General features: G+C 39.3%; 1 protein-coding gene across 2 annotated transcripts in view; it reads left to right on the plus strand.

Annotated features, from left to right (window-relative positions):
• Positions 1 to 19,567, plus strand: part of TOX (thymocyte selection associated high mobility group box) — a 379,523-nt gene that overhangs the window by 170,424 nt on the left and 189,532 nt on the right. For both annotated transcript variants that reach the window (XM_075316335.1, XM_075316336.1), the window contains one exon: positions 8,119 to 8,184. In XM_075316335.1, the coding sequence (XP_075172450.1) occupies positions 8,119 to 8,184 (66 nt within the window). The remainder of the gene's footprint in view (positions 1 to 8,118; positions 8,185 to 19,567) is intronic.

Genomic DNA, 19,567 nt, shown 5'->3' on the forward strand with positions numbered 1-19,567 from the left:
TTTTATATATCAACAGCTTAAAAAATATACATGATCAAATGTATTTTCCAAGGTTAATAATTAGAAAGTAAACATAAAAATTGATGGAATATAAATGATTCGTATGGTAGCTATTTTTTAGTGCACCCATCGCACTTTAATGGGCGATTCTAACCCAAAAGAATGACAAGACCGATGGATGGACAGCCCTATTAACACTAGAAGTCCCAGAAATTTCGAGCTCCCCCCTGAAGTTCCGAAAGAGGGTCAAATGACCCTTAGTCAACTATATTATCAAATACAATAAACTCAATAGAACTAACTAGAAACTAAGTGGCTAAACTCAATGGAAAACAACAACCTCCTGTGGTGCGACAGAATGGCCTTAATTACAGAACAAAAGACGGTGATTATAGGATGTTAGCTAAAATCCTTCAGGTCATTCGACCCGTCTCTGGGTTCCAAAGGTAGAAATGTTAAATGATCCCTCTCTGGGACTTCTAGTTTTAATTGATTTATCCGTGTGCTATCTATGTGTTATCTGAATTTAACACAGGTGGTACACGTACGTAAACTGAATCTGAGCTGGTGGGAAGAGACCAGGTGCTATGACAACTCCCATACAGAGCACAGCACATAGAGGATATATTTTCATTTCTTAGTGCAATAACAAAAGCAGCAGCACAGGGAAGGTATACATCAGTACTGAGCAGTGTAGATGTGAACTTAACTCTGAGTTGAGGTCAAGGACTTGTTAGAAATCTCAGTACGATCTTTCTGTGTCTCCATCTGCTTGTGTTCTTTTTATGCTCCTCACCCTGCTCACTCCCTCTTTATAGAGTTTTATACACTATGTAACCTGTTCTCCATGTGCCGGCAGTCCTTCTTGTCCTAAGGAGGACAGATTTTAGTTGTTTTTTAGAGTAGGTGGTGAGTTTAGGTGGTGGGGTTTTTAAGTATTTACTCATAAGTGGAGAAAGAAGCAGAATTATTTGCTGGAATATATTACAAAGTTTTTTTTATATTCAGTTGTACTTTTGATTTATGAAAGTTTGTCAAAAGTAGAGTTCCCATTTAAATATCTGATTAAACCTGCAAGCAGGTGTTCAATTACCCTACAGTTCCCCATTGGGTAAATTAAGCATTAGCCATTTAAATTCAGTTGCGGGACTGCAGACGGGGACTCCAAAATAAGAAAATCGGTTTGCCATTTTTCTTATTAATTAATACTTATTCTGAATAAGGGGCTCCAACATTCCAACATTCATGGTTCAAGTATGGGCCACAATTTCCCACTTAGCTATGGGCCTAATTACTCAAACTCTACAGCCTCGTAGGCACATAAGAGCCAGTTAAAGGGAACCTGTCACCTAGAACATGCGTTCTGACCTATCAGCAGACGCATGTGTGCCCTAACTACATCTCCATACCCATCCTTGTGTTGTAAAATTGTATAAAATGAAAGTAATAAAAAACATTTTATTACTTTCAGATTTCCTATGTAAATTAGAGAGCCGCCTGCCACATGGGCGGCGCCTTGCCCTATGGACGTCTGCATACTTTCCGTGGTACCACGGCACTGTGGGCGTGGTGCCATGGAGTCACATGAATGACGTCCCCGTCGCTCATTCTATCCTGCGCGCGTTTATACTTACCATTGAGGCAGGCTTCTCTTCCCGGTTCTCCTTGTCAGTTTCAGACGCACACTGTGCATGCACAGTGCGCTTCTGAAGCCAGCGAGTGAACACCCGGAAAAGAATCCTGCCACAATGCGCGCAGGATAGAATGAGCGATGGGGGCGTCGCTCATGTCACTCCATTGTATCACGCCCACAGGGCGTGATACCACGGAAAGTATGCAGACGTCCATAGGGCATGGCGCCGCCCATGTGGCCAGCGGCTCTCTAATTTACATAGGAAATATGAAGGTAATAAAACGTTTTTTATTACTAGCATATTATACAATTTTACAACACAGGGATGGGTAGGGTGGTATAATTAGGGCACACATGCGTCTGCTGATAGGTCAGAACGCATATGCTAGGTGACAGGTTCCCTTTAAGTACAGAGATTCGTGGCCACTCCTAACATGGCAATGCATGCTCTGACTTTCAATGTCCAAACATAGTGAGATTCCCATACCTTGGTAGTCAACAATCTAAACAGTTGGGAACCTTTTTTTTAAGTAAAGATCTGGTTATATAATAAGGAATTTTATAAAATGGAGCGAAAAAACAGTCTTACTCGTGAATTTTATTTTTATCTCTGTAACAAAACTTCAACTATTGGAAATAAATGTTCAAACACAGTGACATTCCCATGCCTTGGTATCTAACAATCCAGTTGGGAACCTTTTTATTTTAACCAAAGAGCTGGTTATATAATAGGGAACTGGATGGGAACTGGATAAAAATGGAGAAAAGGAATGTTGCCTATCATGTCCCATTGATTGCAGAGTAAAGGAATGTATATATTTTGGTTTGTTGGTTTCTTCTTGATGTACATTAGATGCAGAATCCACTAATCATTAGCAGCTAAACAAATGTAAAAATTACAAGAATAAATGGAGCGCCAATTTTTTCTTTGTTTTAAATTATCAAACCATTAGCAGCGGTAGCAAATTAATCCCACAATTAAATCAGTTTCACTCCATTCGCTAGAATAAGGCAAAGCTGCTTATTGTTGAAATAAATGCGTGCTTTGTCTTTTTAGTCACAATTGTACAGCAGCCATTGGGAATTTCTTAATCTTCCATTGATAAAAAATAAAAAAAAAAGATTTCTGCTGATGGCTTCTGGCAGGTGTGGCAACAAATAATACTTAAGCAGATGGACACATTAAAATAAGTGATACCATCACCGCCGGTATGATAGCAGTACCTCAGGCAGAACATTTTCTATAAAGATGTCACCACTTCATGCATCAGTTTTTCAATTTTTTTGGTGGTGTGCATGGAAAACACAAAAGCTCTGTACGTTTTCCCAGGCTTTCTGTTACAATAGTGACTAAGCACATTGAAGGTTAAAGAGTTTCATTTCATGTTTGTCACTTCTCTAGCAAATCTGTGATTTGTTTCGGTGAACAAAGGCTGAGAAGAAACTTGACAGATATCCACTGGGGATGCAATTGAGACCACTAAGCCCCATTTCTTTGTGAAGAAAGTTTGATTAAGGATGGAGATGACAAGGAATTGTGAGAAAGTGTGTGTATGCTCTCCTCTCATGTACAACCGTCTGTATGGAGTTTCATTTGATGGAATGTGCCTTTTTCAAGAATTTCAATACAAGAGATCACACCAAACATAATGACCTAAGGCAACAAAATAATCAATTTGATGGGAGTGTCGCTCAATAAAGCATTACATCAATAACATCTTAACATGGCTGGTAATAGAGAACATAGGCCTTCCTGCTAATGTTGCGTAACACTGATCCTAATCTCAAATTGTTCTGTTGATAAAATTAATCTCTAAAATGAAAACCTGTAATCATAAAAAGTGGAGCGTGAAAAATAGCATCATTACAATGCTATATACTTTTATTGTATCTCCACTTTCATACAGAATCCATAAGTAAAAATTGGACCATGCATATTATAGAGCCATACAATCCCTTTGTAAGACGATAAAGGCTTTGTGCGTTAAAGTGTGCATGTTGCCTAAACCTTGCAATTACCATGTAATGAAAGCCACATAATTTATTAGAGATAGGCGAATAGTAACAATTCGTGTTCGGATAATGCTTACCAAATACTGAGTACTATTCCACTATTTGTCACGACATGAAAAATGCTCAGATTCCTCATTGACTTGCATTAGGTTCATTATTCCTGTTGAATACCGGAATAGTAGTTTGTGATTCATTCCAAATAATCCGAACACAAATTGTTCCTATTAGCTCATCATTACAATTCATACAATCGTTACAATATTCTAATACCTTCCATTCAGTCCTTGTTGGCAGATGTTGGAGGCAAGAAGAATAGAGAAAATAGGATTCCTAAATCATACGTCTAATAAAAAAGTTTAAGAATAGTTGTCATATCTGCTAAAGATTTCATTTTGTTTGCTAACAGTCAGTTGGACAAAAAAAACGAATTTCAAATTTAAAATTGGAAAGACATTTATGTTCCCAATAGAAAATCATTCACATATTCTAAAAAAAAAGATTACATGCTAGTGGACTGTAAATATTTAGTTGGCAAAGGGTCAAATTGGTTTCCAGTAGCCGAAACGCGTCGCTGTTGTGTCATTATCCATGGAGGACTATGTCTTAACTTTTCATATGTTTATATGACCGTTTTTATTGGAAACCAAGCAGAATAAAGTACCTGGAAATTTACTGACGTATCTCTCCTTCTTGCGCTGGGCAGAACTCTTCCCTCTTCAAGAAGTCTTAACTTCTACTTCTTCCCCGCTTCTGCAATGGCTACAGTAGAGCATTTCTTTATCTATATACACTAATCACAAAAATGTAGGGATATTTGGCTTTCAGGTGAAATTTTAGGATGATCCTAAAATGCACTTTAACCTTTTCAGGTGAACTTAATGAGACCTTCTCTAAACTTTTGAATACACATGTCCAACTATTAAATGTTTCAAAACTTTTAAACAATCTTCCTCATAATTTTGTTCACAAAATTTTTGACATCATGAGACCAAGATAACACCTAACAATTAATCAGCAGTACCTCGCTATTGTGAGGCTTCAAGCAGGATGTTCTCAGACGGAAGTGGTCACTGGGCTTAAGCCTGCTTTACACGTTGCAATTTCGCATACGATATCGTATGCGATTTGCAATGCCCCCATCGTATGTGTGGCACGTTCAATTTGTTGAACATGCCGCACAAACGATTAACCCCCGTCACATGTACTTACCTTCCTTAAGACCTCGATGTGGGTGGCGAACGTCCATTTCCTGGAGTGGGAGGGACGTTCGGCGTCACATCGACGTCACACGGCAGCCGGCCAATAGAAGCGGAGGGGCAGAGCTGAGCGGGACTTAACATCCTGCCCACCTCCTTCCTTCCGCATTGTGGGACGGGAGCCGCAGGACGTAGGTAAGATCTGTTCATCATTCCCGGGGTGTCACACACTGCAATGTGTGCTACCCCGGGTATGATGAACAATCTGACGTGCAATTCTAGACAAAGGTACGATGTGTATGCGATGAACGTTTTAACGTTCAATCGCAATCGCACGTACCTGTCACACACTGCAATGTAACTTACGATGCCGGATGTGCGTCACTTACGATGTGACCCCGCCGACACATTGTAAGATACATTGCAGCGGGTAAAGCAGGCTTTAGAGTGTCACAGAGTTTCATCAGTAGGTTGCAACAAAGATAAAGAAATACTGGAAGGGTCACAGAAAGGCATAGAATTGGACAGCAGTTGGCCACATCCCACAGTGATGACCACTTCATTGTGAACAATGATCTTCAGAACCAGATGATAAATGCCACACAGCTCCAGGCACATTTAAGGAAGATGACAGGCACCAAAGTGTCACATCAGACCAGGCAAAAACATTTACATTATCATAGTCTGCATGCTAGATGACCTGCAAGGTACCTGACCACATCACCATGCACAGGAGTCATCATCTTGCTGGATGAGGGTCCAGTGGGCCACAGTGCTGTTCACTGATGAAAGCAAAAATAATGGCTGCAACAATGTTGGAGACATAAAGAAGAGCACTATGCATCAGTCACTATTGTCATCAAACAAGCCTTTGGTGGTGGTGGTGTTACAGTGTGGGCAGGTCTCTTTAGTTAATGCAGGACTGCCCTACACTTTGTGAATGCTACAGTGACAAGCGCCTACTACTTGAATAACATCACTAATCCAGCCATTGTGCCTCTGCATGAACAACACAGGCCTAAATTCATCTTCATCGATGACAATGCTCCAGCTCATCAAGATAACGTCATTAGTGAAAGGCTGTTGGAGACTGGGGTACCTAAAATAGAGCAGCCTGCACTTTCTCCAGACCTAAATCCCATAGAAAACCTATGGGATCAATTGAGTTGCTGAGTGGAAGCTCATAACTCTGTACTCCAAAACTTCAGTGATAAAGTTCAAGGTTCATATCAGAAACCTGGTGTCTGGGGCTCACACATGTATTTTTCACAGAAGTCCGTGTCCAAGTTCAGAGTTTAGAAGCTGTTCATATGCTAATGATGTTTGTTGAAAGTGTCAGTGCAGGCAATCAGCAAACGTTTCAGCATGGGAAAGATGCCTGGACGCTGCTATGAACAAAATAAAGTAAGAAAGCTTTACCTACACTGGTCATCAAAAATAGGGGGGAAGCCCACATAATTTTTTTTAATTCCCTATCCACATTTGTTTGCAGGGAAATTATCCTGCTCTGATCCCCATTTTGATTTCTTCTGCAACCCCCTAATTCTTCCTACAGCCATTTTATAGTCATTTTGCAACAGAAACGTTTTGGTCCCCCTTGACTTATATGGGGTTTGAGGTCCGGGGTCAAGTTTGGGTTAAGTCCAGGCCCGGAACTTTTAACTAAAGTCTGGCTAAACCCGGTGAACGTGAACTTCCATTGGTCCACTCATCCCTATCAATGACTTGAGGGTGGTCCTTCAAGAAGCGTGGGATGCCATGCCTCAGCAGACAATAACTCCACTTGTTGTGAACAGCATGAGACATGATGTAATTGATGCTAAAGGCCACATGACAAGTTATTGAGACTTTGACATTTTTAGGGGTATTCCACCACTGTTATTGGCTTTTGTTTCAACAAATATTTTGAAATGAGGAAATCCCTATTTCACGCTTCTACTTAAATTCTCTACGTTCATGATAAAATATCACTGTAGCTTGAACTTTTTATGTTTTACATAATTTTCACCTGAAATAATTTGGTTATCCATAACTTTTTGTAAATATAGATTTTTTTCTGTCAGTTGGAAAATTGAGAAAAAACATGCAAAGAAACCCCTTATTTGAATACATATTGAAATCGGAAAAATTCCAACAAATTCTATAAACAGTATAGTAGAGCAACTAGAACCTGGAAAATCCACTTTAGTGCCTGCTCATCATTTACCCTGAGTTGGAGTGTATTTAATTCCGTCTGGTACTGAAAATATTAAGGTTCATTTCTGTCCTACAGTGATCTAACAGGTAACTGTAACCTCAGCTGCAGCCACTCCCTTGTGCTATAAACATCTGTTTCTCACTCCTCCCTATGCCGGCTATAGCTCATACCTATTCTGTCCACTTTCAAGGAACCAGTCTCTAGAGAAGTTGAGGTTTTGCTTCTGTTGCAGTAGAGAAGTTCCTGCTGTGGAGTATTATTTGTTGTATCTTTCCCCACTTGGTAAGGGTCAAGAACCAGAGTGAAAAATTATTTCCCAAAACACTAATCTTAAAAACATAAAAGACACTTCATCGCTTTTTCTCCCAAGAAAGAAAATATGTTTTTATGATTACAAAAAAATGCATCAAAGCCGGGAATAAAAGTGACTCGTTAAAATCCGTAAAACAAATAAAAAAAAAAACTGCAAAGTGTGAACAGGCCATTACTCAGGAAATGCTGACATAAATCCCAGGGCCTTACCCTGAAAACTCTCCATTCTATTCTGTTCTTATTAAGCCAAGACGGGTTTCATGGATGAATAGAGCGGAGCTCTAAATAAATGTTCTCTCCCCTCACTGTAATGTTGCATGACACTCCTATTTATTTGATTTACAAATCAGTATTAAGAAATACATTGTTTTAATAAGATAAGACAGAGGAATACATCATTATGCATTTTGTAACTAATCTACTATTTGCCTTCTCCCATGAGAAACTATGCAATTTATTTAGCAGTTCATTAGGCCCAGCAGCAATATCTATACATGGTACACACACACTGATCCATTTTGTTTGGTAACAGATTGTGGATGAAAGGAAACCATTCATTTATTACTTGCTTGCTATAATTACCACGGCACTAATTACGGCAAATCACTGACATGCCAGTTGAATGAGTGTCACAGCGTCGTACAACAATACAACCTGAAAAATTACTTTTTTTATGTGATATCGTCATCTCTTATATAGGGATTTTTTTTTTGTGAGCCTATTACTGTTTATCATTGCTAAACATTTACTGTTATTTTATATTGCAGTTTGACGGTGATAACATGTACATGAGTATGTCAGAGCCAAACCAGGACTACGTGCCAGCAAGCCAGGTGGGTTAATTAATCTTCTATGCCTTGTTTCAAATTGTAATTAAACAAATTCAAAGAGCTGCATTGCAAATGAGTGGCACTATCCATAACTGCCGCAATCAAGAATTATCATAATTTATCAACAAAGCATTTAAGCCTTTTTTGCCACTTAATGAGATGGGGTAGATAAAAAAAAAAACATACAAAACATACACAACACAGAGCTGGCGTTTGCTGAGAAATATTACCTTGTTGCCTCTCCAGCGTGTAAGCAGCTGTTTTACCAGCATGATCCTTCTTAAACAGTTGTTTTTACCTTTAGGAATAAACTCTTTACAGGTGCCGCTTATTTGGATTTGTAACTCCAGACGAGTTAATCATTTTAAGCTGCTCATGTCACTGAATGTTTTAATTAGAAACAAGGAACAAGCTGAGATCCAGCGCATATTTCACGGGTTAAGTTTTTATCTGGAATTTACTGACATGAAAACATAACAGCGGGGTGCACGTCACAAATTACACATTACCAAAATAATAAATGTTTTAGGGAGAAATTAGCTAATGCATGAGAAGAGGAGTTTTGAAGGAAGAGGTGTTTGTAAATTTGGCAACATTTTAAGACTTGATGACTCTTTGCCCAAGATCAAAACTGATATAAAAAAAATGGAGGCTGGAATAAAAATATTAAAGGGGCTGTCCCCTTGAATCTTCTTCCCCAGCTGTATTTTGTAATAAAATAAACTAACCACACTTTAATCACTGTCCCTGGTTCCTGTGCTGAGTCTCTGCTGCTGTTTCTAGTGTCTGGTATGGCGTTGGCTTAAAGAGGTTGTCCACTACTTATATGTTGATGGCCTATCCTTAGGATAGGTCATCAATGTCTGATTAGCTGGGATCCAACACCCCGCACCCCTGCCGATCAGTTGTTTTTAGTGCTGGGGCGACAGCAGTCACCCAGAAATGCTCAAATCCGGAGCTTCCCCACCTTCCAATAGCGGGCAGAAGGGTACTGCAAGTTCACCTCCTATTGATTTGAATGGGAGGCAGATGTGCAGTACCTGGCCGCGGCCACTATCAGAAGACTGTGCAGCTCCGAAACTGAGCATTTCCAAAACAGCTGATCAGCGGGGACCCCGGCCGATCAGACATTGATCCTAAATATAGGCCGTCAGTATAAAAGTAGTGAATAACCTTTTTAATGTGTATGCAATAAAAATGTAGATGTTAATGAAACAAATAACCAATGCTTAAAAGGGCTGTTAAACAAAAATAGCTGTTATCGATGCCGCCGGCGTCATCAGGCTGACAAAAATGCTCAGTTCCGGAGCTTCCCCTTCAACTGATAGCAACAGTGGCCAGATACAGCATATCTGCCTCCCATTCAGATCAATAAGAGGCAGAGATATCACGGATATCTTAGAGGGTAGGAAACTTGAAGTATAATAACTATTATTCTTTAAAGGCAAACACATATTGCCACATCTTACTCCTGCTCACTCTTCATCATGCTTGAAAATGCTAGCCTTAAGGAATATTTTCATTCAGGCTAATTTTTGTTTTTAGGTTTTGTTCACAGGAGGAGATTTACATTTAAAGGGATTGTCTGGTCACAAGATATTGATAATCTAATCTTTGATAGGTAATCAATATCAGATCAGTTGGGGGGCTTATGCCCGCCAACTCCACTGACTAGGAGTTTAAGGGGCAGTAAGATGTAGTTATTGTACAGAACTGCACTGTACAGTCCCATGGAATGTGCAATGGCCAGTGCTGGGTACTGTAGATCAGCTTATATTCCTTTTTATATGAGCTCGATCTACATTACTCAGAAGTGGCCACTGCACATTGAATAAAGCTATGTAGTACAGCTCGGTTGCCTGTGTACTTCCAACCACCACCTGAGTTTCTACCAGCTGACTGGTTGGCATGTTGAACCCATACAAATCTGATAATGATGGCCTATTGAAAGATAAGTTATCAATATCTTGTAATCAGTCAACCCCACTAAATGTGAACTTGAGCCTGTAAACAGAACCTAAAGAGTAAAAAATCATGGAAATAACCACTACGGTGCCAATTCATCAAGACTGGCATCTTGGTCAAAAGTGCTCTGCAGGAAGATGCTCCACATTAATTAAGAGGTGTCTCTATCCCATGGCTAGTGGAAAACTTTTAAATTTTGAGAACATAAATCTGTTCTAAAAACATTTTCAAAATATTCAGTTCAGTTTAGAGAGTAAAGGCCGCTTTACACACTGCGATATCGGTCCCGATATCGCTAGTGTGGGTACCCGCCCCCATCTGTTGTGCAACACGGGCAAATCGCTGCCCGTGCCGCACAACATCGCCCAGACCCGTCACACATACTTACCTGCCCGGCGACGTCGGTGTGACCGGCGAACCGCCTCCTTTCTAAGGAGGCGGTCTGTGCGGTGCGGCTTCACAGCAACGTCACTGAGCGGCCGCCCAATAGAAGTGTAGGGGTGGAGATTAACGGGACGTAACATCCCGCCCACCTCCTTCCTTTCGCATAGCGGCCGGGAGGCAGGTAAGGAGAGGTTCCTCGTTCCTGCGATGTCACACGGAGCGATGCGTGCTGCCGCAGGAACGAGGAACAATCTCGTTACTGCTGCAGTAACGATTTTTGAGAATGGACCCCCCTTTCACCGATGAGCGATTTTGCACGTTTTTGCAACGATGCAAAATCGCTCATCGGTGTCACACGCAACGGCATCGCTAATGCGGCCGGATGTGCGTCACCAATTCCGTGACCCCAACGAGTTCGCATCAGCGATGTCGTAGCATGTAAAGCCCCCTTTATTCTCAAGATAGTAAATTATTTGCAATCCATGGTTTGGATAGGAGATAACTTACTGATTGCTGGAGGTCTGACCTCTTCAACCCCCATCAATCCTGAGAACAAGACTCTACTCATTTTTCCTTATTGAATGAAAAAAAGACAGTTATCCCCATCCAAAAATGTACTATCTTGAGGCCCTCAGTACATTACATATATTTAGATTTTATATACTGAACCATGTACCTATATATAGAAACGTGATTCAATATACAAATTAAAAAGCAGATCTTTAATGCAACAACATGGCATAAATCATTTGGAAACATAGATCTCATTCCATTAAATAAATTATTTTTAAAGTGAACCTGTCAGGTTCAATATGAACCCAGAACCACAAGCAGTTCTGGGTGCATTTTGCTAATCCCTGTCTAATTGTCCATGTATCTAGTTGCATACATAAAGAGATCTTTAGAAAAAAGTGTTTCTAAAGATCCTTTATGATATGCTAATGAACACAGGGACTAATCGCAAAGGTGTTAATTCCCTTGACTAGTCCGCCCTCTTTAGCACGTTAGCATACCCACAGGGGCGTGCTAACATACTATTCAATGCCTAGCATCTTTGGCATAGAGGCGTGTACCTGTATCCGCTGTCACCACCTCAGACACCCAGTATAGGCTCAGTGCACATGATCAGAAGTCCTGGCACTTCTGTTCATGCGCACAATGAAGTCGGGTGTATGCGTCATGGCTTCAAAGAGGTCTAGTGCGCTCTCGGCATCTGAGGTGGTGAAAGTGGACACAGGTACGCGTGTCTGTGCCCATGACGCTGGGCATTGAATAGCATGTTAGCACGCCCCTGCAGGCACACTAACATGCTAAGAGGGCGGACAAGTCTGGGGATATAACGCCCTTGCGACTAGTCCCTCCGTTCATTAGCATATCATAAAGGATCTTTAGAAATACTTTTTCTAAAGATCTCTGTGTGTGCTACTATAGCCTGGGACAGTTAGGCATGGATTAGCAATGTGCACCCAGAACTGATCGTGGTTCTGGGTGCATGATGGACCTAACAGGTTCCATTTAAATGACAATGGTCCATGCACTTAAAAAAGAAGCCATTCCCAAAATGATGATGCCATTTGGAAGAATTCATAATCTACTCAGTAAGACATAGACCCATCAGAAGGGGTCAATCCTTCATTATCATTTACTGCTTTCTTGTGTATCGGCGGTCCACTCCTACCACTCACAGCACTGTACTGACCTGTTCACATTTGAAGAGTGGTAAATACAAATATACATGATATTATAGATTATGCAGCAGATCAAGGCTTCGTCAGCAATTCATCCACATTTATTACTAATATAATCCATATATACTCCTGTAAACTATACTTGTGCTCATCAGATTTTCATCACTGAAGAATATGTAACATCTTATAATCAGATTGTATTGATCACTGTTTGTGAAAGATCTTGGTGGAATTGCTCATAGCATCACATTATCCAGTCAATTGATTTCTTCTTCAATTTTTTATTATTTGTACTGACATGAAATGTATATGTAACATTATTTTTTAATCAAACTTTTAATCTATAATAATATTTCACTGTGAATTATAAGTTGTTAATTCACATGAAATGGCAGTAGGTTGATGGCTGTAAACACAGATTTTAGCCTGTATTAGCCATCAGTCATTTAAACTGACTATACAATTTCAGGGAAAGCTCCTTTAAAGCAGAGCTGTCACCAAATATCAGACTGCATACAATATTAAATTTATCTGTTAGACCTAATGAGACTTGTGTATTTGTCAGAATGTTATGTTCCACAAATTAAAATTTGTGGATTATATCCAGCTCTAGCTATAGTCATAAAAGAATGCAAACGTGGATGTTTCGCTGATGACGATTCCGTCTAATCACTTGATAGCTGCAACCAATCACAAGCTCTAGCATTTCTGTAGCCATCTTAGACCTCTGGATTATTTGCTATGGATCCATGGAGATGATACTTCTGTTTGTTATTTGGAAAACAAAATATTACTATCTAGGAAGAAATGTTTTCATCATTGGACAACCCATTTAAATAATCGCAATGAATTAAACTTTCCATAATCTCTCAAGTTTTGAATGAAAAACAATTTCTAAATCCGTGTTTCCCAAATCCAGTCCTCAAGAGCCACCAATATATCTTGTTTTTAGGATCTCTTAGTATTGCCCAGGTGATAATTTCATCCCATGGGCATTACTCAGGATGTCCTAAAAACAAAACCTGTTGGTGGCCCTTTACTAGAGATGAGTGGACCCATGGAAGTTCAGGTTCACCGTGTTAAGCTGAATCGGACTTGACCTGAACCCGAATTGAAGTCAACTTTTCGGCTCTCTGCCCACATACAGCTGGACATAAACAGAACACTTCCAGGTGAGGGAGGGAGGGGTTTTGGGGTAGTTTGATTTTTTTGACACACTACATCCAAAGATGTTGTTTCCCCACCCCCTCTTTCAGAGACTGCAAGAGGCTCACACTGGGCCAAGCACTGAGTGTACCTAAGCACAGCAATGCTCAATGGAATGGTTAGCATACGTAAAGCACCCAAACTCTAAAATCTAACACTTTTTTTAAAAGTCCGTTTTGGGTACAAACCAGGATCTTAAGGACTAGAGTTGAGGAGCACTGTTCTCAATCATTGTATTTGGTACTTTTGTTGTTAACCCCAACACAACTGACCAAAGTCTGTGCTGCTGGCTGCACTCAACCGAACAGCATCCACCTCTGGCTGATAGGCTGCCATCTGAAGTTTGCAATCTGGCACTATAGGATCATATATTCTAAAGTTTGTGTTTTAAAAGTAGATGACCCATAGTATTTCATTTATCCTAATACTTGTCAAAGGATATCTGGTCCAGATTAGGTCTTTTGAAAGAAGTGGTCTTTCGGAGATGCTTCGCTGTAAAGTTATGAAATATATCAAACAATTAAGTCAATATTTAGATACATACTGGTTATAGTCAGCTTTGTAGTGGTTATATGATTTTCTTTCAGAATGTAAAAAGGTGAAATGTAGAAAAAAAATCTGAAAAGTTAATTTTTTTTTAATGCAACTGACTGCCTATCCTTTGGAATATTTATTGCCACTTGTATATGCATAGTGGAAATCTTGTTCCACATTGCCCATGACTATTTTATCATTTCCAGTTTATTTGCAACATATGTGTGTATTACATTTGCATACAATTATGCAGCTTGAGTAATAATAGAATATATTTGCATACATATGGCTTTTCTAAAAACCTGGCTCACACACAGCAGACTTAAAATTGTGGCCACTGGATTTCCATTAGTCTAGGTAACATTTGTAAATGAAATAAGGTTTAGCAATTTATTATAGGAAATTTGTATTTGAACTATTTTATAATTATTTTAAAACATTACACCTAATTTAATGAAGAAGGTAATGTTTAATGAATGTTTTATTTCATATATGGATGGTGGGAATACGTTATTTCAGTTTCAGTTTAATATTCACTGGCTACTGTACATACAACTGTACAAAAATAGCAAATTATTAATCAAACATCAGAACTGTAAGTATGTACTGCTCATTCATAATCTAACTAAAATAAGTGCTTTGATTACCCGTTCCATACACTAGTTTATTCTATAAGACACTGTTGAGATTTTGGTCACTTATTACTTTAAAACTAAGGATGAGTGAACTCAAACAGTAAAGTTCGGGGATCATACCAGAGACCGAGTGTCCGGGGCTCGGACTCAAACATGGACGGCTGTGTCCAGTTTTGGTATTTGGGTACTGTTCGCATGTTAATAAAGTTTGTTGAAAGGCTACAGCGCAACCAATCAACAAACTTTAATGCATGCGGAAGATGACTTTACGCTGTTGTGAACAATAAAGATAAAAAAATTACGTGGGCTCCCTCCTATTTTTGATAACCAGTGAAGGTAAAACAGCTACAGGCTGCAAGCCTCAGCTGTCTGCTTTACCTTGGCTGGTTATCAAAAATAGAGAAAACCCCACTTGTTCTTTTAAAATTCTTCATTTCAAAATGGCATGAGGTCCCCCCTATTTTTGACAGCTTGCCAAGGTAAATCAGACAGTTGGGGGCTGGTGGGAAGGGCCATGGTCATTGGTCCCTTCCCAGCCTAAACATAATATCCCGCAGCCACCTTAGAAGTGGTGCATCCATTAGATGCACCAATTCTGGTGCTTTTTCCGGGTCTTCCTGATTGCCCTGGTGCATTGGCAATTGGGATAATACTTATGGGGTTGATGTCAGCTGTATAGAACAAGAAGAAAAACTAGAACTAGATGAAGTATAGAAGAATAGAGAATTGGAAACCTCTCACAACTTTCAATCTCAGAATTTTCATCTTGATACCTATCATCCTCCAATTGCTTTTATGATAAAACTTTGGCAATAAAACAAGGCATGCCCACTCACTCCTATATAAAATAGATTTCTTAAATCTACCATGTTTTTACCATTTAAAAGACCCAACAGTGACTCTGCTTTTTCCTCCAATATTTTAATGGTGAACCCTCTCAAAGTTCTACCCCAACTCCGTAGAGGATAAGTTCTACTTTCTCGCCTTTATATTAGTCCTTCTTATTGTTTTCCCAATGGCAATCCACAATGTTTAAAAAAATTCAATATCTGCTTTCATAGGCTAACTTTAGTCTGATGATTGTCGAGATCTATCACTCCTACCTACATTACTTGAACTTTTGCATTTCATTCTTTTATTTTCTGCATTACTATGCTTTACTCTTCGTTTTATGTTTTTAAATAATACTAGTCTTTGTTTATTGTGAGTTTTTATGATTTTGTGAACACCTCAATAAATTGGAATTGTTAGAAAAAATACATAAATAGAAGGAAGCTTTGACCCTAATCTCAGTCCACCTACAATCACTATTCTTAAAGGACCAAAAATACTTGTGCCGCTGCATACAATGTCCTCGTATTGATGTAATGGTTTAGATTTTTCTGCACTAACAGAATTTAAATTAGGGGAACATTATAGTTGCCATGATTTTTATTTGCTTTATACACTGACCCTGAGAATCCTTTTAAAAATGGCTAAAAGAATGGAACATATTGTCCTGAAAAGACAAAAAAAGGCAACCAAGACATGAGATTTCACACTTTATCACATAACAGTTATGTGTGTACAGTATTCTTCCACTATAATTAGAGTTGAGTGAATATATTTGAGTGGAATTGAATTGTAGTTAAATATACTTGATTATTGCAAAAATATCCATTTACCAAAATACAGATATTTTCTAATTCTCTTCTGTGATGTCATGGTGTCAAGATTAGAGATGGGCGAATCCGCAGATGTTCGGTTCAGTGGGTCCCACAAAACTATTTTCAAAAGTCTGGTTCAGAACCAGACTTGACTCCGAACTTGACCCAGGACACCGAACCCCATATAAGTCTAAGGGAATCCAAACTTGAGCATTACAAAATGGTGGTAGTAAGGGATGGGCACTGCATAATGAAACAAAATGGGGATTAAAGCAGGACAATTATACTTACCAAGTCTCCATGTGGCTGTCACACTGCTTCAGAGTTCGGACATTAACTTTCATATGAATATTCACTGCTTCCCCCACCCACCTTCTGTAACAGCATCTATAATCGGTTTCAGTCAGACTGTCGGCATGCCAACGTTTGTAATTGGCTAGCCTAACAGTAGATGTCTGAGACCTGGAGGTGGAGTGTAAAAATAAATAAATAATTGGAAAAAATGACGTAGGGTCTCCTGTTTTGTGATACCCAGCGCACATAAAGCAGACAGCTATCTTCTTGGCTGTGTTTCAAAATATGAGGGACCACATGCGACTTTTTTAAATTATGTAAATAAATTCTTTAAAAAAAATGGCGTGGGGCACCCCAATTTTGATACCCAGCCGAGATAAAGTGGACAGCTCGGGGCTAGTATTCTCAGGCTGGGGAGGCCCATGACTATTAGGCCTTCCCCAGCCTAAAAATAGCAGTCCACAGCTGCCCCAGAATTGGTGCATCCATTAGATGCAGCAATCCTGGCGCTTAACATGCTCGTCCTGATTGCCCTGGTGTGGTGGCAATGAAGGATAATATAAGGGGTTAATGAAAGCTGTGATTTGTCAAAAAACACAGCTGACATGAAGCCATGGATTAGTAATGGGGAGGGGTCTATGTGACCTCCCATTACTAATCATGTAAGTAAAAAGAAATAAACACAAACCCCGAGAAAAATCCTGTATGTAAAAAAAGCAAACAAAAATAATCCCCCTCTTTGTCCAATTTATTAACCATCAAACTCCCCTGCAGGTCTGATGTAATCCACACGTGGTTACATGACGATCCCGGCTCTGCTACATCCTGAGATCGCAGGCTGCTTTATTGTGGCTGGGTATTAAAATTGGGGGGACAGCAAGCCACATTTTTAAATTATTTATTTAAACAATTTTTAAAAATCCACATGGGTCCCTTGTGTATTGATACACCACCAAGATAACACACACAGCGGGGGGCTGCAGCCTCCAGCTGTCTGCTTCAACTATGCTAGGTATGAAAATACGGGGGACCCTATGCCATTTTTTCCAATTATTTATTTTTACTCTCTACTTCGGGAACCCGGACAGCTAGTGTGAGGGCAACCAATTACAGACACTGTCTCTGTTTTTTTCTTATTATTTTTATTATGTAGGTTTGCAGGGAGCCCCATGGCTAATCTCTAGAACACTCTCTTTCTTCTCCCTGAAGTTGTTACAGTCAACCAGCATTCTGCATCTTCATAGTGTATTGGACTGAGGGATAAAGGGAACTCAGCACTAGGCTGCTTCAATCAGCCCCATAGTCTTTAAATCGGTGGGCGAAGCACATACTTGTCAACTACTTCTCTGGTCAAACTCCTCCTCACTGCGATCACGCTATTGACGATATTCATATGTGGAAAAGTATGTAAGGGAACAGTCACTTTCACTTGCAACCTCCATTGCTCAGTGATCAAATTTTATATCAGAAAATTGCATTCTATAGCTTAGTTTACTTTAGCTACAGAAACCCATCGATCTCCTTGAATAAAGGTGCAAAGTCCAGTAATACTGATTTCATGACTCGTATGCCCAATACCTTGACTAAATGAGATGAAAAAACAAAGGCAAGGGAAAAGAACATTAATAACATGAAGAGAGCCGTATCAGCTGCGCTCTTCTATGGAACATTGTCTCAGTATAATATTTATATAGACGCATTTGCAAAGCTGTTAAACCTAATTATTACTTTGTACTATCAGTTCTTTCTAGTCTCACAACCTAATTGTCGTTGTGCAAGTACATAGAGTAGCAAATGCTGTTCTTTTTAATTAGTGGCTTTCATGTAGTCTGGCCTAAAGGGGAATCAGAGCAAAGATGTCTATACAAAGGAAATTAAGCTTGTATAAAAATGTTTGATGTAAAATTTGTTGTATTTAAACCACCATTTTCTGGCTGTGATCTGAATGTTCCCATCACAAATACCGATATTTAAAATTTTATACTGAACCTGTAACTAAATCATGAAATGTAGATATGCTGGCTTTGTATTCTCACTATGGCTGTGGTATGTAACATTTTACTAATATGTAAGAAATCTTTAACTGCTTTAAAGGTCATTCAGAGGCATATATTAGACGATATACTATGTAGATAAATTACAATTATAGCATACAGTTTAATAACACATTTTATAGACTTATTGGCAATGTAAAATATTCCAAGATTAATTTCCTGATTTATTGAGAAATAGGTCGCAGCATAGATTGTTAGGAGTCTGTTTGTAAAATGAGCTTTTCAAGACCATTTGGTCAATCGGGAGGAGCCTAGATGAAGCTGTTTATAGCTTAAGTCACCAAGGATCCCCTTGCTAACCTATTTAAAAAAGTTTCAAGTCAATGCCACCATGTTTTTTTTTAATATAAATTGTAACAATGTCTGCCTTGCAAATGTGCGTGTGATGACGCTGGTTCAAGCAATGCTTTTCGATCAAAAAACCAAGTTTCAAAGTCCGGCTGGTTTTCCTGTTGCTCATGAAAGGAAATTATTCTTAGGAATCATCCTCCAGATATATAGAAAATTATAATATATTTCCTAGTAATTTTTGTTGCTATTTTTGAACAAAACGGGTTATTCACAACTTGGACAACCATTTCTCAATCACTATATTTCCCCCCAGTAAAATATTAACAGCTATGCTTATTGACAGTATCAATAGCATTCTAGCGGTGTCGGCTGGCTCTCCCAGAGATCACTTAACATTGTTATCTCACACAATCCCTACAGCCGATCAGTGCTGGTTTTGCTATCCCCTCTGTTAAACAGGATGTCCAGTGTCCAGTTAAATGGTACCTGACAGGAAAGACAAGAGGCCTATGAATCTCTTACTTTTCGGCCTCCCTGGCTCGGCGTTTGGTTAGCAAGGACTAGCACAACATTATATGTGTGTTACATCTGAAGTCACACCAGCCTTGATAAATCACCAGGACACAAGAAGATAAGAGATTCACAGGCTTCCCTTCTATCTGCCAGGCACCACTGACCTGGACGTTGGA

The sequence above is a fragment of the Anomaloglossus baeobatrachus genome, chromosome 6 (genome assembly GCF_048569485.1).
Source record: "Anomaloglossus baeobatrachus isolate aAnoBae1 chromosome 6, aAnoBae1.hap1, whole genome shotgun sequence".
Lineage (NCBI taxonomy): Eukaryota > Metazoa > Chordata > Amphibia > Anura > Aromobatidae > Anomaloglossus > Anomaloglossus baeobatrachus.